Source organism: Suncus etruscus, chromosome 5, assembly GCF_024139225.1.
Source record: "Suncus etruscus isolate mSunEtr1 chromosome 5, mSunEtr1.pri.cur, whole genome shotgun sequence".
In the NCBI taxonomy this organism is placed as follows: Eukaryota; Metazoa; Chordata; class Mammalia; order Eulipotyphla; family Soricidae; genus Suncus; species Suncus etruscus.
In genome coordinates this window covers 143,358,597-143,385,039 of record NC_064852.1, presented here as the reverse complement: position 1 = coordinate 143,385,039, position 26,443 = coordinate 143,358,597, and the positions used below count along the sequence as shown (strand labels likewise).

Genomic DNA, 26,443 nt, shown 5'->3' with positions numbered 1-26,443 from the left:
CTTCACCTAGACTATAGTAGTACTCATATTTTAGCAATATGCCTGAAGCACAGATAGTGTTCAACAAACATCTAAAAAACAAATCAGTAAACATTCTTTTTTTTTCTCAGTGTATACATGTTTATAACAGGTTTAATAAAAATCACTTCCAATATTTTATTTTTAAACTAATGTTCATTGAGGTGATTTTTCTAAAATTAGGAACATATTCTTAGAGTACCTAAAATGAATCTGATATTCCATGAATAAATTACATTTCAGAGATATAGTCCAACAGGCTAAACACATGCAAATGAGAGACCTGAGTTTGGTTCCCAGACCACACACCTCACTGGGAGCAACCTCTGAATACAAGAGCCAGGAATAGTCACTGAGTAACTGTTCCCACCCACCCCCCCAAAAAAATAGAAACCACAAAGTTGTCTGTATTTTTTTTTTACTGGAAAGTGATCTTTTTAGTAGTCTGTTTTCTTGTATTGCATAGATAGGACTAGTTCAATTCTGCTTTAAAAGACTGAAAGTCCTACATAAGAGAGTATCTAATTAATGTCCTGGCTCTCACAATGATCCCTGCTTTTTTACTATATGTGAAGAACAAATCAATGGATAAAGCAAGTGAGGCTTAAATAGTAATTGGAGTTTTTAAATATTGGGAATATAAACTTACTTAGAATGAATATATCTTTAGAATGTATATATAACTTTTGATCATACATAGTTTTTAAGGATGATTTTGAGAGGTTTTAATAAATCAAACGTGATTTATGTGGCAGTCTGTGAAGCTAAACTCAAGTCGATTTGTGATTATCTATAATCTGAAATGTACACATTGAGTTTTTATGTAGTAATAAATTGTAAGTAGAGAATTAAGTACTTAATATTTTACATAGCTCTGTTTAAGGATTTTGTTGCTGTTATAGAGTAAAATGTTTGGAAAAGGCTTATATTCCCCATTTTTAAATGAGTTTTTTCTAAGTCGTTTCACACAATAATGACTAGAAATAGCAAAGATTAATTTTCAACAAGATATTTATTTTTCCTACATCTATATTATAAAGAAAAATATGGGTATTATTTAATAAAAGCCCATAATTGCATTTAGATAGATCCTCAGAGACTAGATTAGCCTGCTTTTATACCCTGAACACCAGTATGATACTATATGTAAAGAAAGGGGAAATTTTCACATTCTATTAATGAGAGAGGCAAAGGTCTTTTTGCTGCTATTATCTCATTTCTATCACATTCCTCCTGACAGAATTGACTATATCTAAATTTTGTTAGTGAAAAGTAATGTACACAAATTTTCTTCATTAGATCATTTTTCCAGAGTAAGACCAGGTAAAAATTATGAGATCATGTGAATAATTAAAGGACGTAGTGCCTACTGCAGTACCATAAAAAGATCAACTGAATAACACTAATATGTGCATTTAAATTTTGAAGCATAATATCATCAGAAGAAAATCCAGATCACTGTGGGTATTACCAAGTATGGTTAAGAAATCTACCTTGGAGCTGAAAATTTTGGATTTGAACTCTTGTTCTTCTACAGATTTGGATAAACTATCTTTATTTCTCTGACTTTAAAATGTAAAATGAGAGGATAATAGTTACTAACCCATAAAATGGTTGTAAAAATCAAAGAATATATTTGGTGCCTGTAATTATTCAGGTGCAGTGAGGTAAGAGATCAGAAGAGAGTATGAATGCACAAATCTCTCTAGTGGACACATTACTTTAGTTTGCTTTTCTTGCAAATCCAAAGAAAGGACTTGTGTGTGGAACTCTATTGAAAATGTCAATCTTTTCTGCAAACAGGTCCCTATTTTTATAGTTCAGGTTGACACTGGGCCTTATCTGGGGTCTTGAATTTACTGTTCCTGAAGCAGGATGGTTTTGTCTGGCATTTTAACTAATACCAGCTATTACCTGCAGCCGTCAGTAATATCAACTTCTTTCAGCATGATAGGAAGGTTAGACTCAGCAATTAGGGATTGAATGGAAAGTCAGGCGTTAACCTACTGCTTCTCAGCTTCTTTTTCTCCTCCAGTTTTCCAGATCTATTAGATGTTACATCTGTACTGGCTTATTTTGGTGGATTGTGCTAGAAACACGACATATTTCATCTAATGGAGTTTTATATTTGAATGAATTAATCCTCAAGTGAAGGAGTTGCTATGATCCATTACTGCATATTTCACTCCCATAATCATTATTTTCTAACAACACTGTATATTTTGGCTATCATGCTTGTTATCAGTCTACAACAGTTGTAATACATAGTGGAAGAGCCAAGAACTCAAATTCTGATCCTGGATGTGCTCTGGTACCTAAAACAAGGTGGCATCCCAGTTGAAGGAGTGAATGATTGATGATAAAACTTGAGAGAGAAAAATAAGGTAGAAGTGAACTGGGTGAAAAGAGAGCAATTTAAAACTCTATTAAAAGATAACTTGATCTTTTCTAATAAAATGTTTATACAGAGTTTATATTGGAGGCATGCCTTGTGAACTGCTTATTCCTCAATCAGATCACCTGTAAGTAATTCAAAATATTTTTATTTAGAAATTAGCCAATAGATATAAATGTACAATTTGAATAGCTATTTTATAACCATATTGTATATTGCTTAATATTATAGCTGAAGGTTTTCTTTAGGGGGGGGCACTACAAAGTTTGCATTTGGGGTTACTTCTGGCCCTGGACTCTTAGAAATCACTCCCGGCTGGCTTGGGGGACATTAGGAAATGCTGGAGATCAAACCTGTGTAGGCCGCGTGCAAGGCAAACACACCACCTGCTGTATTATCGTTCCAACCCCTACTTAATGTTTTTTAGTGCAGTATAAATTGTAATTTTTATATAGAAAACTATCAGGCATTTATATAGCTTATTTCGTATAATATATTTACACTCCTTTTTAGATTGCAATGAAAAAATGTTTGGCAAATTATCTTTATCAAATATCAAAATGGTATTATTTAAAGATCTTTAAAATCAATATAAATCCATCTAAAGTAATTAAAAACTTCTAATTTACAGTGATGTTTCTCTCAAGTATATTTATCTGAGGCTTTAAAATACTTTCAATATATTTAAACTTAACTTAAATTGAATATACATTTTAGGAAATGTTTCTATTTTAATACAGATTCTGAAAATGTTAAGGTACTTTAAAGAGAAATATGATATTCTAACTGTTGCATTAATATGAAATATGAAATTAACACAAATTTATATATATATATATTTTAGGTATGGTTTAAAGTTAGAAAACCCCAATGGAGACATGGGTTCTATGATTTGTAAGACAACTGGAACTTACGTTGGTGAGTGTTCCTTGTTCTTTACCATGCTCAGAAATTTTCTATTCTATTTATTTGCTTTCTAGTCTCCTAAAACCTGCACAGGCTTACCATTTGAAATAATTAGCAGCTCCTCTTTTCTTCAGCTTCTTTAAATTCTATATAATCATAAATGAATTACCTTTTCCTGAATGTTGGCATCTAAGATATGTCTCTTTAAATTTTTCTCCCTATTATCTAGAATATTTAAAACCTTTCTCTCTATCCCTAATATACATTGTTTTCCCCTTGCTCTGTGTACTCCAGCCATATGTGTGTGGGTATATATATATAGAGAGATATATGTATAGATATATAGATATATATATAGATATATAGATATATATAGATATATAGATATATATGTATAGATATACTCATATATCTCAAGTCAGAAGAAAAATGATTTCTTTGAACCCTTACCTCTCATTCTCAAAGTTTACATTATTTTTCCTTGACTTTGTCCCAATATTTAGTTCTCTATTGGTGTTAATATTGTTGCTTTGACTTTAGCTGTATCCCACCTTGTGTGTCTTAGCAGAAGGTCTCGCCCTACAGCACAGCTGTGAGATGGACAGATGGACAAAGGAAATTTGAGGGCAGTATGCCTGTACATATGTTATTTGTTAGTCTGGTTTTTTTTTTTTTTTTTTTTTTGGCCACAGAAAATCAAGTACTTTTTACTCAAGGTAGCTAAATAGATTAGAGATCTATACAATAAGAACTACAAAACACTGCTTCAGGAAATAAAAAAGGACACAAGGAAATGGAAACACATTTCCTGCTCATGGATTGGGAGGATTGACATTATTAAAATGGCAATACTTACCAAGGCAATTGTCCAGATTTAATGAAATCTCTATAAAGATACCATACAACTTTTCAAAGCAATAATTCAAACACTTCTGAAATTCATATGAAGCAATAATCTATGAATAGCTAAAACAATTCTTTGAAAGATGGGAGGCATCCTATTATTTGTTAGTCTTTAGCAATTATTACGTTTTTGTCTTTTTTTTACTAGCCATAGCTTATATTAACCTTTTATACATTTTAAAATAGTTGGTACATCTTTAAGATAGTTGTTTTTATTTCTTTGAGGATTTATGGATAGTTGTGGAATTGCAATTTAAATTTGATGTTTCTTTGCTTTTAAATCATCTTTATAATGTGCAGTTACTCTTCTTCTGTGATTGAGGACTTAATTGATTGTAGTATTTTAATTAATTCCAGGTCATCACAATGTCAGCTTCATCTTAGATAGTGATTATGGGAGGTAAGTCATTTTGTAAACAACAGTTTTCATAATTGACTCAACTGAATAAATAAAATAAAAGAGTGTATTTACTTTCTGCTATTCATCCAGACATAGAGATTAAAATATAATCACATTCTCCCCCCAAATTAACATTGAAGAAATCTGTAACTCCCTTTTACTCACAATTTGTGCCTTAGATATGACCTTTTCATATGGGAAATGTATTACTTAAAAGAACACATTTACAAAATATTTGATTGTGATATTTCATGCCTCAGAGCTCTCCTGGCTCACTTTTTTTCTAAAGTAATTGAATTTTGACTTGAACTAAGAATAAATAAACCACAAGATTAATGCTACCTGTCCAAGATTTGTAGGTAGAAAGACACAGAATATTGTGAAAGATAGGAGTTATAGCTTTCAATTGTCTGTGAATGCCAATATTAATGATTTGTATTTATAACTTTCTTCAAAGCACAGCTTATTTTCAGGTAGTCTATATCCCAATTACTTTCAGTAATAAGTATCATCAGATTATTATTGAAATATAATAATATTTAAATCTCAGCATGTTATCTGCCTCATAATATTGACTATAATAACATTTAGTGATAGATTTTTTAACTTTTTTATTTATTGATTGATTGGTTTCTGGGCCACACCTAGCGGTGCTCAGGGGTTACTCCTGGCCCTGAACTAAGAAATCGACCCTGGCAGGCTGGGGGATTATATGGGAAGCTGGGAATCAAGCTTGATCCCTCCCAGGTTGGCTGCATGCAAGGCAAACGCCCTACCGTTGTGCTATCTCTTCGGTGCCTAGTGACAGATTTTGTACTGAGTACTTTACATGTATTATATAATTTAATCTTCCCAATGTACCTATACATTAAAATTATAATACCCAGTTCACAATGTGGGAAAAGGAATTAGGAAACAAATTTGCCTAAGTAAATTCAGTAGAATCAATTGTGAATAAATGCATGTAGTCTTTGAGGCCTGTATATTTCCCAATCTCTGCTATGGCAGATGTTAGATTACATGTACAGAATCATGTCTTTTCACTGCTTAACAAATTGATCCACACTTTTCTTCCAAGACACAATCACCACACTCATGGGAACTTTTGTTATATCTGTAGTCTGTCCCAGCAACTGGGTCATGCTCAATGCCTTTCATGTACAGGACCATCATGTGCCAGACTTAAATTATTTTTCCTACCTAACATGTCAAGATATTTTATTGAGAAGATGAACAACTAATAGAAACCTAAAGGATTTATATGATGGAGACATCCAATGCTAATTAGATGTTGACCACTAGGAGAATAGGACTGTTCTTTTTTTTTTTTTTGTCCCCAAATAGAAAGATGATTAGAAGGAAAGAAGCACTCTAGTCATACTAGATGTGATTGCTGATGGTCAGTATTTGCAGAAAAAAGAAAACAATTTGCAAAAAAATAAAAGGTAGACATTGTCTCTGCAAGCATGGACTGACTTAAAATTGAACTGGTGAGACCAAACACATTGTATTTGAATTTAAAATTTGTTTTGTTCTACTCATACTTAGAAGTTTATAATAATGACTGGAACAAAACCATGAAGAAAGTTATAGTTTAAGGACAAAACTAAAGTAGACTTTTGTGTAAGTGGTGCTAAAATTCACTTCTGTGACATACATAGGGAAATTGTTGAAAGTTTTATGAATTGTTATTCTCTGCAGGAAGATAACCTACCTTTTTATCTCACTTCATTGGACAGGGCAATACAATTTTGTTGAAAATATTAGTGAAACATATTAAAAGCAATGATGGTTAAGTTTGAAGTGATTGCTTTACAAGAATCTATGCTTCTTTATTGTTCTTCATGCCATTGTTACGAAGGGTATGAAAATGAATTCTTAGTTCTGCATCTATTTGAAATGTATTAACTGCCAAATCTATCCCTTGTCTCTCAGAAAAATAGTTTTCAATAAATAGAAGGTCTAAATTATCAGCCAGAATGTGATTAATAAGTATATAAATTAATATGCTTCATTAACAATACCCTGGAAACTTTTAATATTCAGAGCTAGTAAATTTTCATATATTGTAGGTAAAAATAATGCATCAAATTATTGATTTTGTGATCTTATAATTATTTTAAGTCTATGGTAGCTATCTTTTTTTGTATTAATATCTCAGAGTTGATGAAATAGTGCTATCTATACAAAACAATCTTGGGGATTTAAGTTGACATTTACTACTATCAAAGTCTAATTTTAAGATTGCATGGCATTTTCTAAATGTCAAGTCATTTTATAATTAAAAAAAAACATATTGTTACAAATTTCAGGAACATTCCTGAATATCACACAAACCAATTAAAGAACACCAGGGCATCCACTCTTGATTTCTGTTAATACCCATCTTGTATCCTCTGTTACCTCCAGTTCAAATAACAGCTGTCCAAAACTGATAAGGCTCAGATGAGGCTTCCTTAATTGAGAAATGCCTAGTCATTATCAGTGAATTAGGGAAAATCACCTCAGTGTCACACCAAATAAATTGCATTCAAATTTTTATTTCAGGAGGCAATTTTCCTGCTAACTTCAGAAGTGGTTCATTTTTCAGATGCAGGATCTAGCCATGGTCAATAATAATGTCAAAACTAGCATCATTTCATATCTTAGGACAATCAGCTTAAAGGCTTAGAACAGGAAAATGTAAAACCTAGCCCGAATTTCTTCAATAAATAATTTAGCATACAACATTTCCAGGGACTCGTTAGTCTTACAAATGCACACTTTAATGCCTGGGTTATGTATGTGGAAAAGAGAACTCGTAGCACAAATTAGCATTTTCCCATTTAGATTCTAGTTTAGTATGTTATAATTATGATGAATGGGTTTTGAGTAATGTTTGAATTGACTAACTTTTCTAATTAATACATTTTATTGGGGGTAATTAAGAGATCATCTAATTTCTAGGGTTAAGATTCATTTTTTAAACCTCTTATCTGTGGACAAACAAATGTATATTAAAAAAGTAAGAGATTGTATTTATTAAGCGTAGTTTATGTGGGATGTGTTGTTAACTTGTTCTGAACATTTTTACCCTGAAATTAATAATAGAAGAAGAGAAAACACATAGGCTAGGGTTCAAACTTCAGCACTCAAGCTGCCTATATTTAACCTTTGTCACAGCCCCTTATGCTCTATGTCAGCTTAAGGAAGAAAAGTAAGAATTTGCATAAGGTTGATGTAAATTAAATGGCAGAGAAAATTAAGGGACCAGGGAGAACCAAGGATCAGTGGCACATTGTTTGAATGTTGACCCCTGACACTGCCTAATCCCTGAATATGTTGGGCATAGACCTAAAGGACCTGGGAAAATGCCAAGGTGACCCTGCTAGAGTTCCAATGACCTCTAGCAATGCCACTTGGCCAACCTTTAGCCTTTGATCACCTGTTCTAGCTAAACATTGGGACTGTCCCCATACTAAAATGGATTATAGGGGCATAAAACAGGAGGGTCAATTCTTTATTGAGAAGTAATTTGCATATCATTAAATGTACCAAGTTGAAGTGTACCTAGTTTAAGTACCTAGTTTAAGTCTAAATTTTCACAACTCCCTGCATCTATGTACATGTAACAGTAATCAATAACTTTAGTAATCAATAACTAAATCATGAAAGGGAACTATTTTATCTTCAGAAAAAGTTCAGCTCCTTTGCATAGTATACTCTGATCTCTATGATTAAACCAAAAATATATATATTCTCTAGGTAAATCTCATTTTTAAAGCAAGATTTTTTTACTTTGTTGTTTATGTTTTCAAACAGGAGTTTTCCAGAAAAAATGGCATATTTTGTTTCTTCTCTCAATAAAATTTCAATGTTCCAAACCTATGCAGGTATGTAACAATTCTGTGTGTGTGTGTGACAGAGATGGATGCTTCATTTCCTCAAATCAAAACTAGTCATGACTGTAGGTAAATTACACCCTGTTTTGTATTTCAAAGAAAGGGAAAAGATAGGAAGTCCTAGAGGCAGCCTTAAGCTTACAGTTCTAATGAAGACTAATTAGAAAAATAAATTCATTGCATAAATAGAGGTAATGGGGAAGTTTGCCATTTGTCTTCGCTTCTCTGTATGAAGGGATTAAAAAAGAAATTTCTGCAGTGAGTTTTCACTAACGACTAGCACTCTCTTTTTTTAATTTTATGCTTCCAGTATGATCCAAAAGAATCCTTAAGCAGATGATAATTTATTTTAATTTTTTCAGAGGATTCAGGTTAGCGACACCCTAACAAAAGTAGCGATCCTAAATCCTCTTGCAAGAATTGTACTTAATGCCAAATAGAGTGATTCCTTGTTCATAGATGTCCAGCTGTGTCCTGGGATGTGGCTCAAGTGATAGAACATATGCTTTCAGCATGCATCACCGCAGCCAGCAAGCAATCTGAGTATTAGTGCTATCACCACTGCTAACACCAATGCAACCAATGTGTCTCTTGGAATAAGTCAAATGTGATATATTTTGGCTTTTTTCTAGAAATTTGCCTGCAAGCATACATTAAAATATGTAGAATTTTAATAAAATTTAATAGAATATTTTGTAACCAGTTCTCTCATGCACCGTGCATTGGACTGATTTACCAGTATGCCTAAATTGTTTATTTATAAAATATATAAGAATTTTGATAGGATTTAATATGTTAATATACAAAATATAAATATAAGAGATTATCGTGTGCAATGCAAAAATGATTCTTTTATAGCATGAGGGAGAAATTCTCCTTTTGCCTTTCTTTTCTTTTGGAAGCAAAAATCTATGCTCAGCTCAAGTTTTCCATACTTTCTGGACCATCCCATTATTGAAGTCTCTTAAGTACCAGTCACCACTCGAGCCTAATCTCCAAGACATCTAATCTCCAAGGTCTCCATGGAAACCATCCGTTGCCATCTTTGCAGGATTGAGTCAGACACAAAATAAGGGGACACCAAATTTATTTACTTGCTTCTCAACCAATCTCCACTGTGCTCAATACTATGGTTAGGTAACTTGGAGAATCTGCTAAAAAAAAAAAAAATCAAGCCTGTGTCATGGAAGTGATATTTTGTGAAATGTGCTACTCTTTTCTTCCCTCCTGCAGAGGTCACTAAGATTTCACCTTCCCAAGGCAGCCTTCGAGGTGGCACAACATTGACGATCAGTGGGTTCTTCTTTGATCAGACGGATTTCCCAGTACGAGTGCTCCTTGGAGGTGCTTATGTTATTTTAATTTACTTGGAAGGGGGATTTTAGGGACTACCCCTGGTGGTCTTCAGAGGTTAGTCTTGTGTTTGGGAGTGATGCTTGATGGTACATGGGGGAACCACATGAGATATTGGGGATCAAATAGGGATTTGCTGTATCTAAGGCAAGTAAGTGCCTTATACTCTCTCTGGCTTCAGATTCTTAATTTTTCAGTTCTTAATTTCTTATTTTTTCTTTAAAAAAAAAACACTTTTGATCCCAGAGGTAATGCTTTATGTTAGCTAGTATGTACAGGACAGAATGTTATTAAACTTTTTTTCCCCCCTCCTACTACTTTGTCCTTTAAAACTACATTAAAGGTAAGTTAATGTGGGGCCCGGCGGTGGCGCTAAAGGTAAGGTGCCTGCCTTGCCTGCGCTAGCCTAGGATGGACCGCGGTTCGATCCCCCGGCGTCCCATATGGTCCCCCAAGTCAGGAGCAACTTCTGAGCGCATAGCCAGGAGTAACCCCTGAGCATCACCGGGTGTGGCCCAAAAACCAAAAAAAAAAAAAAAAAAAAAGGTAAGTTAATGTGTTTAAACTGATGTTGGCATTTATGTTTTCTGTGTACATAGTTATCTCACCTTGCAGCCATCAAAGCACTCAATCACATGCCCCTGTGTTACCACTAATTTTTTAAATGTGTTTAGTTATTTATTCACTTTGTTTTTTGTAGATATATTCCCTTTACAGCTAATAGTCTGAGCTAATGTTTTGTTCAAATACACATCGTAATAGGGCATCTATTTTTATAAATTCTGAACATTATAGATTATATAAGCAATTTTTCTTGAAAAAGAAAGTTTTAAATTTGATTCTCAGAAATTGTGGAAGATTCTAACTCAGACTTGTGATGTTTTTCTGGGAAATTTTGCCTTGTAGGAAAATGACCATAATTAGAAGATTAACTGAAAAGCATATAAAAAAATCATCTTTGCCTCTTGCTCATACAACTTCATTTGTATTGACAAAGTTCTTCAAGATAAGCTGATGAGATTTTCATTCTGACACTATCTCTCTAGTACTAGTTCTGCATCTTGTTTCTCTTCATAGGTCAAACTTGTGATATTTTGAATGTCACAGAAGACAGTATATATTGCAAGACACCCCCAAAACCTGATCATCTGAGAGTTATATATCCAGGCAAGTATAAGAAGACAAATGTTCATTTTTCACATATGTAAGGAGAATATTATTTGTACAGAATTAAAATAGTTATTTACTTCTTATACTTTGTTTTGGAGCCATGCTCAGAGATCACTCCTGACTCTTTGACCAAATCTCACTCCTGGCTTTGCTCTGGGGACTACATTGCCCTGCAAGGGATCAAACTAGAGTTAGCTCTGAGCATGGCAAATCACTTAACCCAAGTGGTATCTGTATGGCCCTTATTTTCATATGTCATTAGTGTCTTGTCTTTGTGAACTGATAGAATATAATTACATAAACTGAGTAGTTTATATCCAGCAAACGTATTCCTGGTGCCTAGCAAGCCCAAGGTCATCCTATACATCTATCATGTGTCTGCTGAAAATCTGCTGCCTTCTAGATGGTGCCTTTTTAGGTATAAGTCGCTCGGGAAAGGGCTTTTTTTGAAAGGTGCTAATCTCATTTATGAAACCTCCATTCTTATGACCTAAATTTCTTCTCGAGGCACCAACTCTAATAATATTACAATAGGCATTGAATAACAACATATGGATTTAGGAGAAACACAAAAAGCCCAAAGTATTCAATAATAAGATTCTGAAATTTGAGAATTTGTAGTGGGTGTCATAAGTAACTTCTTAGTAGTTTTTGTTTCCTTACACTTTATTAGAAAATGCAGGATTAGGGGGTGGATAGATAGCATAGTGGTAGGGCATTTTCCTTCCACATGGCCAACCTAGGAGGAAAGGTGGTTCTATTCCTGGCATCCCATATGGTCCCCCGAGCCTGCCAGTGGCAATTTCTGAGTGCAGTGCCAGGAATAACCCTAAGTGCTGCCTAGTGTGACCCAAAAACCAAAACAAAAAATTAAAACCAAAAAAAAAAAAAAGGCAGGATTAAAGCAGCTCCTGAAGGCAAATCTAGTAAGTTTCTTGCACACCCTACTGAAAATAACATCATTGATCAAATGGGATGGTGTTTTCTTTATATATATTAAATGATGATTACTAATGAGTAATAAAGGCTGCATGTACATTGCAAAATACATCTTTTGCCTATAAAATAAATAGCAGATATTTAGTCTTCATTTGTCCAGAACAAATTTTTTTCATATGCCCCCCTATGTCCCAGAGACAGGGCAGCCACAGTCCCACCATTTACAGTGACACTGCTGAGATGCTGGACACATGTCTGAGTGCTTCACAGATCTCTCCTGTGTAGTAAAGTTGGTTTATTATTGTAGGTTCTTTGGTATTTGAAGCTAAAGAAATAGTTTCCCAATAATTTTAATTGCCTTGATGATAGTAGAGGAAAATGGGACATCTTAAAACATTTGTCTTTTATTTGTATAACTTGAAACTTTAAAGGAAATGGTATCTCAGTAGGCTGCTGCTGTGGAAGTTGAGATATTTAGCATTTCTCTCATCAAATTCATCTGAAGAAGAGAGAAGGGACTGTTATTGTCTAGATCCTGACCAATCAGATAAACTTAGAACTGTTGGAGGAAGTCAAAAGCCTGAATTTGTTGTTGTTGTTGTTGTTGTTGTTTGTTTTGGGGCCACACCCGGCGGCCAGGGGTTACTTCTGGCTCTGCTCAGAAATCACTCCAGGCAGGCACGGAGGACTTTATGGGATGCAGGGATTCAAACCACCATTGGTCCTGGCTCGGCCACTTGCAAGGCAAATGCCCTACTGCTGTGCTATTTCTCTGGCCTGAATTTTAAAGAAGACTTATATGCCTCTTTTTGGATGAGGGAAATACAAAGAAAAAACACTTTAATGAGAATATTCTCTCTGATTCCACCTAAGAAGCAACTCGACAAAAAACACTGACAAAACTTGTAAACCTGGGGCCAAAGCGGTGGCTCAGTGGTAGGGCATTTGCTTTGCACATGGCTGACCCAGGATGGACTACGGCTCCATCCTCTGGTGTCCCATATGGTCCCCCAATCCAGGAGCAATTCTGAGCGCATAGTCAGGAGTAACCCCTGAGTGTCACCCCTGAATAACCTCTGAGTGTCTAATTCTAAAAATATGTAATAACAAACAAACTTGTAAACCCAATAGTATGTATTCTTCAATCAACAAAGCTGTGATTTTGGTGGCGTAATTAAGACAAACAAATGGTCAGAATCTTGATGCTTCTAGAATTAACTTAATAAGTCAGTACCAGTCATTTAAAATATAATGACTGCCAATCTTAAATACAATATATAATGCCAAGTATTTTATGTCCAGGTACTATATATATTATATTTAATCTCCATAGCTGCTATGTAGATAAATTGCAGTGTTACTCAATCTTACTTATGTAGACCAGGAGGTGCAGAGGAGTAAAATAATAATAAATTATAGGGAAAGTAGCTCATAGAGAATATCTTCCATGCATGATACCTAGAGTTTGCTTTTCAGCAATATGAAGTCCATCAGTCAACCACTAGTCCAACAGTGCTTCCAGCCAGAAGCACCAGTATGAATATTACTAAGGATGGTCTCTGGAAACCCAGAAACTGGCCCAGGGTAAACTAGCTTGAAATAGGGGTACTTTGAGGATTAAAAAAAAACAGTACAGACATAAGAGAGAAGAACATGGGATTAGAGGGCTCACAGCTACATGCACTGAGAACACTGTCATCAGTAATTATTGTTTAGAACCAATAAACACAGGAAGAAGAAGGACAAACATTGACATTTGCCTATCTAAGCTAATGTAACCAGGCTAGGCTTTTACATCTCAAAGTGGCCCAGGGCAGCTAATACAAAAGTCTCTGGAATGTTTTCTCCTGGGAGAGGGGGCAGATACAAAAATAAATACAGAACCTCACCCAGAGGACATTCGCAAATGGTGCTGGCATTCTGGCATTCCAATACTTGGTAATTAAGGATCCATAGCTCACCTTTCTTGCCCCTCTTCTCACACTATAATTATTCTAACTAAGTATATTTATTTCCTAGATATTTGTATATCTAACACACACCCCTGGAGAGTCCCCTCCCAAAATAAATCAATACATTATAGCATATTATCTTTACTAGTATTCAGGCTTCTGGGCAGCAGGATAAAGGGATATGAAATTTTTAAATTTATTTTTGCAAATGTTCTGAAAATAGGAATTAGGACAGAATACTTCAAACCATTATCCAGATAGAAAGAAAGCTTATGAAACTCCACATCATGTTTGTGATAAAAGGTTTCTTTTCTTCTGTCATGTTCAGGTGGGAGAGGCTTAAAACTTGAGGTATGGAATAACAGTCGTCCAGAGCATTTGGAAGAGATACTTGAATACAATGAAGAAACTCCAGGGTACATAGGTGCTAGTTGGGTAGATTCAGCTTCCTATAGATGGCCCCTCGAATACGACACATTTGTCGCACGTTTCAGTGGATTTTTGGTGGCTCCAGAGTCTGATGTGTATAGATTCTACATCAAAGGTGATGACCGGTATGCTATTTATTTTAGCCAGACTGGACTTCCAGAAGATAAGGTAAGGAAGTCATAGAATATTGACTAATATATTGACTAATTTTTATTAAAAGAACTGTATGTGTGTACATATTATTCTGCATTGAAACTAATCGATATGTAAAGAATTTATGAGATACACAATCAAGTGGTTGAGTTCTTGACTATTCTTAACAATGTGGTATGAGTGATAAAGTCATCATAGAGCACCCCTTCTTAAAAGAAAGGTTTTCTCGGATTGAAATTTTCTCTGTGGGCCACCCCTGAAGAGAATTGCCATGGGCCATGCAGGACTCATAGCTAGATCCCAATGATGCAGTACTGTTTAGGCCCACTGGTATTGTGGGCTATCAGAGCCAGATTGGCAATGTTTCCGGCCAATGGGGCTATTCCTGGTGGTGTCCAGGAGAACATGTGGCCTCCAGGAAGCAAACTCAGGGCTTGTGCACGCAAGTTGTATGCTGCTGCCCTTTGAACAACTTCCCTGAACCATAATAATCCTTCTTAATGAAAGCCAACATCTTCTAATTCTAATGGTAGACAGATTTAGTGAACTTTGTCATGTTTTAAACCTAATTATAAGGATGCTGGGGCTGAAAAGAGAGTGCAGGAAGTAGGTATTTTCTTTGCTCACTGCTGACTCCACTTGAATCCCCATTATTACATATGATTCCCCATAGACTGCTGTGTGTTCCCTGAGCACAGAACAAGGAGTAAGCTTTAACATGGTTGTGTGTGACCCCTCAAAATAACCCCAAAACAAAAAACTTTTTTTGGGGGGGGGTTGGGTCACACCCGGCAGTGCTCGGGGGTTATTCCTGGCTCTACGCTCAGAAATTACTCCTGGCAGGCTCAGGGGACCATATGGGATGCCGGGATTCAAACAACTCACTGTCCTTCTGCATGCAAGGCAAACACCCTGCCTCCATGCTATTTCTCCGGCCCCAAAACAAAAAACTTAAAAATTCATTTGGATTCAATTCCTGTAAATTCTCTGTAAAACAAAAGAATTAATAACAGGTAGTTACTAACAATCTGGGTTTCTTTTGTTATGTATTTTTTATTTTCTATCATAGTTCAAAATGTGTAAAAGCATTGTCTGGACAAATGCAGGTTTAGAGATATTGATGTCAGTTGGGAATGGAAGGAATAAAATGAACTTTGATTTTTTATAAGAATTTTATTTTATGGGGCCAGAGCGGTGGCACATGCCATAAGGCATCTGCCTTGCAAGTGCTAGCCTAGAATGGACCACGGTTCAATCCCCTGGTATGCCATATGGTCCCCCAAGCCAGGAACAATTTCTGAGCACATATTCAGGAGTAACCCCTGAGTGTCACAGGGTGTGGTCTAAAAACCAAAACTAAAATAAAATAAAAATTAAAAAAATAATTCTATTTTATCATGGGTATAAAAAATTGGAAAAATTTGGAGTCACCACAACTTTCTATTCAAGAATGCTTTAAGATGGCCAGAAATAGTAAGTGGTAAAGATGTGTTGAGAAAATTTATTAATAAATTCTCCTTATTCCCACTTCTGTATCTTTCTTTCTTCCTGTGATAAGGTGAAGATTGCATATCATTCTTCCAATGCCAACAGCTATTTTTCCAGTTCAACACAAAGGTCAGATGACATTTATCTTCAGAAAGGAAAAGAGTAAGATTTTCTTTTTTTCGTCAAAATTTTGTGTGCTCTTGTAAAAGTATAAGCTAATATGTAAACTTAATTTGAATTTGCTTTGTTGTTGGCTGTATTAGTTATTGAATTAATTCATCTTTGATCATTCGCTATAATTTTATTTTTGTATTTTGATAGATTCTGCAATTAAAATAACTAGAGATTTAAAGTATTTTAATTTATTTTTTCAATAAATTTTTTCCTTACGCACCATGGTTACAAAAATGTTCGTAGCTGGATTTCAGTCATCAAATGTATACCACCTTCACCAATGCAACTTTCCCTCCATCTTCCCTGTTTCCCTCTCCCCCAAATGTAAAATATTTTTAGATAGTTTTTTTTTTTATTGAGACATTATGATTTACATAGTTGTCCTTAATAGTCCTTCAGGCAAACCAATTTCACCACTGTTGTTAACTTCTTTTCACAAGTGTTCCCATTCCCCCAGACAGCCGCCTCCTTTTCAAAATGAGCCCTGTCTTTTGAGATATTTATAGTATAGCATTGCAATGTGGAACTGGGTGACCGACCTATATCTCCAAGTACCATTGTAGACAAAAATATCAAGGAGGTATTATAAACATAGTAAAATTAAGACATTAAAATTACTTATAGAGAGCACTGTAGTGGGAGTCCATGGCTTCCAAACATATTCTGTACCCGTTTCTGTGGATAAAAGCATAGAACATTATTATGGATATCTACAAAAATCAGTAGATTGGACTCCTGCTCAAACTAAACAGCTGTATTCATTCTTGACGGGAGAGTTTAATCCTTTGACATTTAAGAAAACTATTGACAGGGCTGTTGTGCCATTATATTGTGTAAGGTTGTTGTTGTTACAAGTGGGGATTTAGTTTGTGTAATTGCTCTTTGAATAGCTCATAGGGTCAGTTTGGTTAGAACAAGTATGGTGAGTTCTTTTCTGTGTGAAAATGTTTTTAACCCTCCGTTTCAGGTAAATGAGAATTTTGCTGGGTAGTAGACCTTTGGTTGAAAGTTTCTTTCTTTGAGTAGATTGAATATGTCATTCTACATTTTTCTTGCCTGGATTGTTTATATGCATATAATACATATATATGTATTGTATATGCATATATGTATATGCCTTTTAGTGACCATTGTCACTAATATCCCAGTGACCATTGTCAGAGAGAACCAAAAGGTTAATAGGCTTTACTTCTTTATGCAGGAGTTATTTTCTTTTCTTTTGTTTTTGGTTTGGGGAGCCACACCCACTAGCGCTCAGGTGTCACTCCTAGTTCTGAGCTTATTACTCCTGGAAGGCTCGAGGGACCATATGGGATGCTGGGGATGGAACCCAGGTCAGTCAGGTACAAGGCAGATTTCCTACCCACTGTACTATCACTCTGGCCCTGATTTTTTGTGTATTTGTTTTGATTTGACTACCTCACCCTTGCAAATTTTGAGAGGATACTCCAAGGTATCCCCTGGGAGATAGGATGGAACTGGGCAGAGAGGGTTGGGACCTTGATCTTGGGGAGCAATGTTAATGTTCTCCTGAGGTCTTAGTACTAGTGAAACATGGAAAGCATTTCTTTGTTTTTACTTGTTTATGTCTAATGCCTCTCTCACCTTTTAAATTTTCAGAAATTAGAAGTAGAGCCAGTGTTTAAGGAATGTGAGAGAAGGAACTTTGATCCCTGATCCATTAAAACTACTACAAAACAAAAATCTAAGAGATTTTGAAATCAGTTTGCTTTTTATTTGAGGCAAGGACATACCCGGCTCTCAGGGGTTATTCCTGGCTTTGCACTCAGAAATTGCTCCTGGCAGGCTTGGGGGACCATATGGGATGCTGGGAATTGAACCTGGGTCTGTCCTGGGTCAACAGCATGCAAGGCCAACGCCCTACCGCTGTGCTATCACTCAGGCCCCTAGTTTGTCATTTTCTTATATGCATTATAAATTATTTAACTTTTGCATGTTGTTTTCAAAAACCTCTGTATTTTTGTCCAGGGAATTTGTATTGTAATCTGTAATGTTTTAAATTCTTTGAGAGTAGGAAACAGTATATTTTTTCAGGAAGTGATTTTTTTTGGACAAATCTGGAAGGACTGGTCATGGATCAGAACAACTGATGCATCAGACTTACCTATTTCATTTCAGAATGGCAAAATAAAATTATCCCAAGCATCAGATAGAGTCCCCTGAGGATTATCAAGAGTAATCCCTGAGCAAAGAGCCAGGAGTTAACCCTGGGCTCTACCTGGTACGACTCCCAAACCAAAATAAAGTAAAATAAAATCAGAACAGTACAATACAAGCCACTTAATGGGCATTTTTTAAAAATAAAACTAAAATTGTATTTATTGAAAAAACTTTGTTAAGTGCTCTGGAGGAAAACAAACAAACATGTTCATTACATGCCTTTTCCAGATACTACATCGAAATCTTGCTGCAGGAGTTCAGGCTCAGTGCTTTTGTTGATGTTGGATTGTACCAGTATCAAAATGTATATACTGAAAAACAAACAGAAGATGCAGTTAATGAAGAACAAGTTATCAAAATCCAGGCAGCGGTAGTTCAGGAAATGCAGGTTGGACCTGATTCTATATTCACTTTACAAAAATAAATGTTCAAGTATAGACACTTGATTTGGTTGTTCATTTTTTTAGAAAAGGTGCCGTTTGGGGAAATGAAGGCAATGAAAAGTTGTGAGTTGAATCTCTGTATTATAAAGTAAAGAGGTTGCTATTTTATAGACTTAGAATTAAAAATATTTTATTTGCTGTAAACTAGAATAATAAGGACACTTTATTGAGGACTTATAGTGCTTTTGAAATGTTTTTTTTACATAATAAAGGGGTTTTTTTTTAATTGGAAAAATAGGTTGTAACATTGGAAAACTGGAGAACAACCAAAGCTACCAAGGAAGTTCAGAAGATCACAGTAACCAGCCCATGTTTAGAAGCTCATTCATGTTCACACCATCAGTACAGATTAATCTATAAAATGGAAAAAACTGGTAAGTTGTAAATGATAACATGTAGAGATAAAATTATTTTTACAAGATTTTTCTTGACAAATTCTGCTGTCCAGAGAAGATGGGTTTTTATATGTAACATTTTTATTTATTGGTGAAGTAATACAGTTTTTATTGAGAGAAATTTACTTAGAAAAACATTAGAAAGAGGAATATGTGTTCATAAGTGAACACAGGAAATAAAAAATGAAAACATTGTTTTGATAGAATTTAATATATTCTACTCCAAGAAGAAAAATATTCATAATTTTACAAACCATCAAAGTGGGATAGAAAATAGCACCAATAAAAAAATCTTTTTCTTTTATGAGATCATTTTCTTTTTATAAGAATCATGATAGCTAATGCACATAGGAATTTTATATATCTGAATCTCATAGGTATCCAGTAATAGATATTAATCATCACCAAATAGTAAACAATCCTTTCAAAACCTCTAAAATTAATAGACTTTTGGAACAATAATTTAACTGTTGACAAATATACTGCATTTTTCTTATAATAAATCTGTAAAAGTACTTTTCACTGTTGTTGTTCATTGTTTCAATAAATATTAAGGACTACTTACTACTTGCTATATCTGATGCTTATTAGTCAGTCTGAGTATAGGACAACAGTGATAAATCATAATCCAAGTTAGTAGAGTTTTTAATTTGAATCAAATTCAGAATACAAGGTTAATAAGTGAAACTTTGGTAAGCCTCAATGAAGATGTTTTCTTAAAATTTTAATACAGGGCTGGAGTGATTACACAGTCGTAGGGCCTTGCACACAGCTGATCCAGGACAGACCTTGGTTCGATCCCTGGCGTCCCATATGGTCCCAAGCCAGGAGCAATTGCTGGGCGAATAGGCAGGAGTAACCCTTGAGCGTTAAAGGGTGTAGCCCAAAAAATTAAAAAAAAAAAGTTTTTAATACTTGGGCCAAAGCTATAGCACAGCAGTATGGCATTTGCCTTTCATGCAGCCGACCTGGTACAGACCCGGGTTAGAATTCCAGCATCCCATAAGGTCCCCCAAGTCTTCCAGGAGCAATTTCTGAGCACAGATCCAGGAGTTACCCCTGAGCATTGCCAGGTGTGACCCCAAAACAAAACAAATTTAATATAAGACAATATGTTCTTATTATAATAATGTTTAAGATTTCAACTCTTATTTACTTTTTAATATAAAGCCTATAATTATTTGACTTATTATTGGTGGGGGGGCTTGGGCCACACCCAGTGACGCTCAGGGGTTATTTCTGTCAATGCGCTCAGAAATCGCCCCTAGCTGGGCTGGAGAGATAGCATGGAGGTAAGGCGTTTGTCTGTCATGCAGAATTCTGGACGGTGGTTCGAATCCCAGCATCCCATATGGTCCCCTGAGTCTGCTAGGAGCGATTTCTGAGTATAGAGCCAAGAGTAACCCCTGAGGGCTGCCGGGTATGACCCCCCCCAAAAAAAAAACAAAACAGCAGTAACAAAAAAGAAATCGCTCCTGGCTTGGGGGACCAAATGGGACGTCGGGGGAACCGCTGTCTTTTTTCTTTTCTTTTTTTTTTTTTTTTTTGCTGTCTATCTTAAGTTAGCTGCTTACAAGGCAACACCCTACTGCTGCGTCACCACTCCAGCCCCATATTTGACTTATTTTTAATTTTTCTGTGGTCCCAAAGTCTTGATACCAGCTGATGCTTCTGATTCCCTGCTGCAATCAGCCTTGAATGACCTTTGGTCTATCAAACCGGATACAGTTCAAGTAACAAGGACACAATACCCTCAAAGCTATATTTACACAGTAACCTTTTTATCCACTAGAGGTAAGCATGTATTTCATTTCATCCTTCTTTCTGTAAAGTTGTTTTTTGGGGGAAGTGAGGCAGCAAGTTTATATCCTGGTAAATGCTAGTCATAAAGGTAAACCCTGTACAATGAAGAGGAAACTAATTGGATTTGTCATCTAGGTTAGTTTTTAAAAATAAAAATTAAATGGCATCATATAGTAATTATGCTGTAATTTTGAATTATACTATAATATTTTGCATTGCATACTTTCATACTAAAATTGTAATTATAGTTGTATTTTCAAGAATGTTCAACTTCAGTGCAGGCTAATTGCATCATATTTCCTACAAATGCAATCGCAATATAATTACCCACTTTACTTTAGTGAAGATACTAATTCTAGAAATGAGATAGAAGTAAATCAGTATTGTTCAGCAGAGACTAGCCTAGCCAGAGATTGCTTGATGAAAGAATTCTCTGTCAGTCCAGTTCCTGGAAAATACTGACAGCTTCTTTTTGAAGGTTCGCAAAGTACACGAGAAAGTAAAATTACGGAGAAGTTTGCTTATGGGGAACAAAATGATACAACAGTAATAATAGTGATTGGCCTGTGTTTAATGAAACATTTAAAAAAAATCATTAGCCCCCTCTCTACTATTTTTGAATTAATTAGATTACTAACATTTGATGCATATTTTGCATTTTCAAGTGCTAATGTCAAGTTCTAAAGCCCATTTTGGGCATTTGAGATAGATATCTAGGTTGAGAAGTAGGTTCCAAAATACGGGTGTTTTAATTTAAGCATTCGATTTTTCCCCTGTTCTTTTTTTTTTTTTAAGAGCAGCATTAATGTATTTCTTTTATGTAGTTGTATTATATTTTTGGTTTTGGGGCCACACCCAGTGATGCTCAGGGATTACTCCTGGCTCTGTGCTCAGAAATCATTCCTGGCTTGGGAAACGAAATGAGACACCGGGGGATCAAACCAAGGTCCGTTCTAAGTTAGTGCGTGCAAGGCAAATACCCTATCACTTACACCACTGCTCCGGCCTCTTTTATTATTTTTAAGCATATATTTAAACATTATAATACTAATTTACTATATAGTTTAATAAATTAATCAACATATTCACTTATAACTGAAAACTGATTAATAGGTTTCCTGTTTCTCTTGAGTCATACCATAAATTTTCTTTTTTTTCTTATTCTTAATTTAATTTTACTTCATTGAAACTGTTGTGATTTACAAAGTCCTTCACAGTTGGGTTTCAGACATACAATGAATCAAGGGGTCTTATATGTAAAATGCTATTTTATTTGTAAAATGCTAATTAAATGGTTTAGTTTTCATTTTTTAAATTAGTTAATCTATATTGATGATAAACATTTTTATTCAGTATGAGTTGAATTTCCCCCAAAGTTAGATTGTTAGCATGGAGGTAATGCATTTGCCTTACATGCAGAAGGTTGGTGTTTCAAATCGCAGCATCCCATATCGTCGCATTCCCCGAGCTTGCCAGGAGAGATTTCTGAGCATAGAGCCAGGAGTAACCCCTGAGTGTTGCTGGGTGTGACCCCCCCCCAAAAAAAAGAATACTCTTTAAATCAAAATTGTTATCCTCTTATCCCAGAAACATTTTTATAGATAGGGAGGAATTTTAAGACTTTGGTCGAGAGTTTAAGAAACATGGTACGGGGAGGAAAATTAGAGAAACAAGTGAAGAAAAGTTGACACTGGTAGTGAGTTTTGGTGTGGGAACATTGTATACCTTAAAGTCAATTATGAATAATGTTATTTATGGTGCCTTCATTAAAAATTTAAATTTAGGATTAAAAAAATAAAAGACAGTATGGTAATAATACCAGAGGTAATAGAAATGAAGTCCTGAAGGACCAGCCCATGGTGACGTTTACAACAGAGTGGTGAGTGCAGTTAGAGAAATAACTACACTAACAACTACCATGAATTTGAACGTGAAAGAGAATGTCTGTCTTGAGAACAGGCAAAGAGGTGGGGTAGGATGGAAGTGGGGGATATTAGTGGCAGAAAATTTGTTCTGGTGAGCGGGGTGTACATTTTATGATTGAAACCCTAGTATGAACATGTTTGTAACTATAGTGCTTAAAGTAATAATTTAAAAAAATTAAAGAATAAAAATAACATGGTACAGAAATCATAACCAAGCAAATTAAAAACTTTGTCCAATATAAATGAGATACCACTGGTAAAACATCCTCCCAAAGAGAAATTTATTTGATTATAAGGGCTTATTCTTTCAAATTTTGATGTATAAACACATTTCAGGAATTTATCCAGTTCCTAGAGTTTAGATTTACAATATATTCATTTTCTAAAAAAAATTATGTTGTTCTAACTTACCCCCTTTATACTATGATTATGGTTTGTCATAAAACTAGAAAAAATTAGATTAATCTTACTGATTCATAGTATTACTGTCTTTTTCTGTTTACCATTTAATACTTATAAGTCTTAGAAACAGAACATTAAATGAATGGCATTTTATCAGCAATTTTTGTTACATTTCGACATGGGAAAAAAAATCCCAAATTCAGATGACTTCATTCATCTTTTTGTGATACTGGAACTCAAAGCAAAGCAGGGTTTCATTGAAGTACCTATTATTGATATGTTGGTATTTTATTCATTTCATAAAATTGTGTTTGGTTTTTCATTTCAGGAGATTTTGATATGCTTGGCTATGAAGTATTTGAAGGGAATCATGTCACACTAGATATTATAGAACAAACCAAAGGAGAACCTAGTTTGGACACATATACACTGAACTGGGATGGGATTGTTTCAACACCTCTGACTCCTTGGTCATCGGAAGCTGAAGTATGGTCTATGTTAGTGCTTCAAGTGAAAACTCATTTATAAGTTATGTTCCTATTACATATACCTAAAAGAGTTGTAGCTTATCTCTCACTTGACTTGGTGCATTGGAGTTAATCAGAGTGAGTGGGAAGGGAAAAAAGTGCTACAAAGACGGTGTTGGTATAAGGATCCTAACAGGATCAAGTACAGCTTGGGTACAATTCGTCAGAAAGAAATAATATTGACTTGTGATATACTGAACTTTTACAAATGCAAGTATAGGGAGCTGAAGTTGATGGTTTTTTTTTTGTTTTTTTTTTTGTTTTTTTTTTTTTTTTTGGTTTTTGGGCCACACCCTGTGACGCTCAGGGGTTACTCCTGGCTATGCGCTCAGAAGTTGCTCCTGGCTTCTTGGGGGACCATATGGGACGCCGGGGGATCGAACCGCGGTCCGTCCTAGGCTAGCGCAGGCAAGGCAGGCACCTTACCCCCAGCGCCACCGCCCGGCCCCTGAAGTTGATGTTTTATGGTTAAAGCTCATATGTGATCTCATTTCCAATGATAAACAATTATATTTGTATGTTTCTGGAAACATAGATGTGGAAATTGTAGGAGACAGCATGAATGTTGACTGATTTCTGTATAACCTGGAATTACTCATTTACTTTAAAATAATCTTGGGGGGCCCGGAGAGATAGCACAGCGGCGTTTGCCTTGCAAGCAGCCGATCCAGAACCAAAGGTGGTTGGTTCGAATCCCGGTGTCCCATATGGTCCCCCGTGCCTGCCAGGAGCTATTTCTGAGCAGACAGCCAGGAGTAACCCCTGAGCATCGCCGAGTGTGGCCCAAAAACCAAAAAAAAAAAAAAAAAATCTTGGGGCCAGAGAAATAGCCAGGAGATAGGGCATTTGCCTTGCATGCAGACGGACAGTGGTTCGAATTCCTGCATCCCATATGGTTCCTCTAGCCTGCCAGGAGCAATTTCTGAGCATAGAGCCAGGAGTAACCCCTGTGTGCTACCGGGTGTGACTCCCCACCACCAAAAAAAAAAAAAAATCATAGAGTTTTACATTCTTTTGAATACGTTTGGTGTAGAATATATTGTTTTTTTTAAATAAATTTGAATTAATCAGAAAATATATTAATTTGGAATACATTGGAGTGTTAATTTTAAGTTTCTTTAAGGAAATCACTAAACAAATTAGTCTACCTACATAGTGACTATATGCTACATTTAGACATCAGGAGATACCTAAACTTAAATCACTCAACACTGAAATCATTTCTTTAGGACTACGAATATATTTCAGCAACAGGAGACTTACCTTACATCTATGAGATCCTGAATTTGATCCTCCACAAAAACAAAACAAAAAATTCTTCCCAAGCCATGAAATGATCGTGTTAAAATTATCTGTGATGATTTCAATTATAGCTAATGCCAAAATATGGAAATTATCTTTTGAAATGTTCTACTAGAATGATTTTAAATAAGTGGTAGAATTATTAATTTTCTAGCTCTTCATGAAAAAAGTTAACTGAAGCTCCTCTTGTTAATTTAGTTTCAGAAAGCAATAGAAGAAATGGTTTCTACTAAGTGCCCATCATACATTTCAAATGTTGAAGAAGGCTTTGCTGTGAAGTACTTCAGAGACTATGAAACAGATTTTAATATGGTATAGTATGGAATGCTTAATGAGCTGTATAAATGACCAAATTAGAATAGTTGATAAATTATCATTTGTTTTTTTGCAATAGCACTCGAAGCCAAATTGCAAACAAATTTTGTTATATTTGGCAAGGTGTATTTTAAAATCTTCATGAGTAAGAGTTTCTGTTTTTTTGTAAACTTTATTGATTGATTGATTGATTGGCTTTGGGGCCACACCCAGTGGTGCTCAGGGGTCACTCTTGGCTGGGGACCATTTGGGACACCAGGAATCTAACTGGATCACTCCCAGGTCGGCCACTTGCAAGGCAAATGCCCTACTGCTGTGTTATCTCTCTAGCCCCAGATTGTTCTTTCTCATTAGCTTCAGTGAATACACAATAGTTGTTAGACATTATCCACAGTGAAACTCTTTCCTTGTTTTTGAGATTTCCCCCACTAGTTATTTAGTAGGACTCCTGGTTCTTGCTGGTTCTTGGTAAAATGAAAAGGTTATTCTTTGACTTTTAGTAAAGAAAATTTAAATATGCATTGATCTTTTTAATTCTAATTTGAAGACTCAAAGAATCTAAATACTCACCATCTCCAATTGAATCTCATAACAATGAGAAATAATAGACTGATTTTCTTTTCAATTCATATGATAGAGTAAAAAAAAACCTGAATCCTTAAAATATATATTCTGTGATGCTTTATGCAAGTAAATTTATCAGTGGGGGGGGGGGGAGAGAAATGCTTCTATCTAATGGGCCAGCCTTTGCAACCTGATTTAGTAAATAGACATTTATCTAGGCTTGCCTGTCCCTAATGGAGCATTTGCAGTCACAAGAACTGACTATTAGTTTCTATTATATTCTTTCCTACTTCATTTCACTTTGCCATCCTAACACACATTCTCTGCTCCACCTTATCTTGTCTACTTGAATTTTCCATTATGGTCCTAACACCTCTGATTCTTGGCACCTATTTTGTACTCTCCTTGATGTCCCTTTAAAAAAA

General features: G+C 35.2%; 1 protein-coding gene across 1 annotated transcript in view; it reads left to right on the top strand.

The window, feature by feature from the left end:
* PKHD1L1 (PKHD1 like 1) overlaps positions 1 to 26,443 on the top strand; it is a 187,918-nt gene that overhangs the window by 19,959 nt on the left and 141,516 nt on the right. Inside the window, exons 7-19 of the mRNA XM_049772942.1 lie at positions 2,487 to 2,540; positions 3,258 to 3,331; positions 4,580 to 4,622; positions 8,424 to 8,494; positions 9,737 to 9,847; positions 10,934 to 11,023; positions 14,246 to 14,514; positions 16,058 to 16,149; positions 18,571 to 18,730; positions 19,024 to 19,159; positions 20,831 to 20,974; positions 23,639 to 23,796; positions 25,338 to 25,451. Of these exons, the coding sequence (XP_049628899.1) occupies positions 2,487 to 2,540; positions 3,258 to 3,331; positions 4,580 to 4,622; positions 8,424 to 8,494; positions 9,737 to 9,847; positions 10,934 to 11,023; positions 14,246 to 14,514; positions 16,058 to 16,149; positions 18,571 to 18,730; positions 19,024 to 19,159; positions 20,831 to 20,974; positions 23,639 to 23,796; positions 25,338 to 25,451 (1,516 nt within the window). The remainder of the gene's footprint in view (positions 1 to 2,486; positions 2,541 to 3,257; positions 3,332 to 4,579; positions 4,623 to 8,423; positions 8,495 to 9,736; positions 9,848 to 10,933; positions 11,024 to 14,245; positions 14,515 to 16,057; positions 16,150 to 18,570; positions 18,731 to 19,023; positions 19,160 to 20,830; positions 20,975 to 23,638; positions 23,797 to 25,337; positions 25,452 to 26,443) is intronic.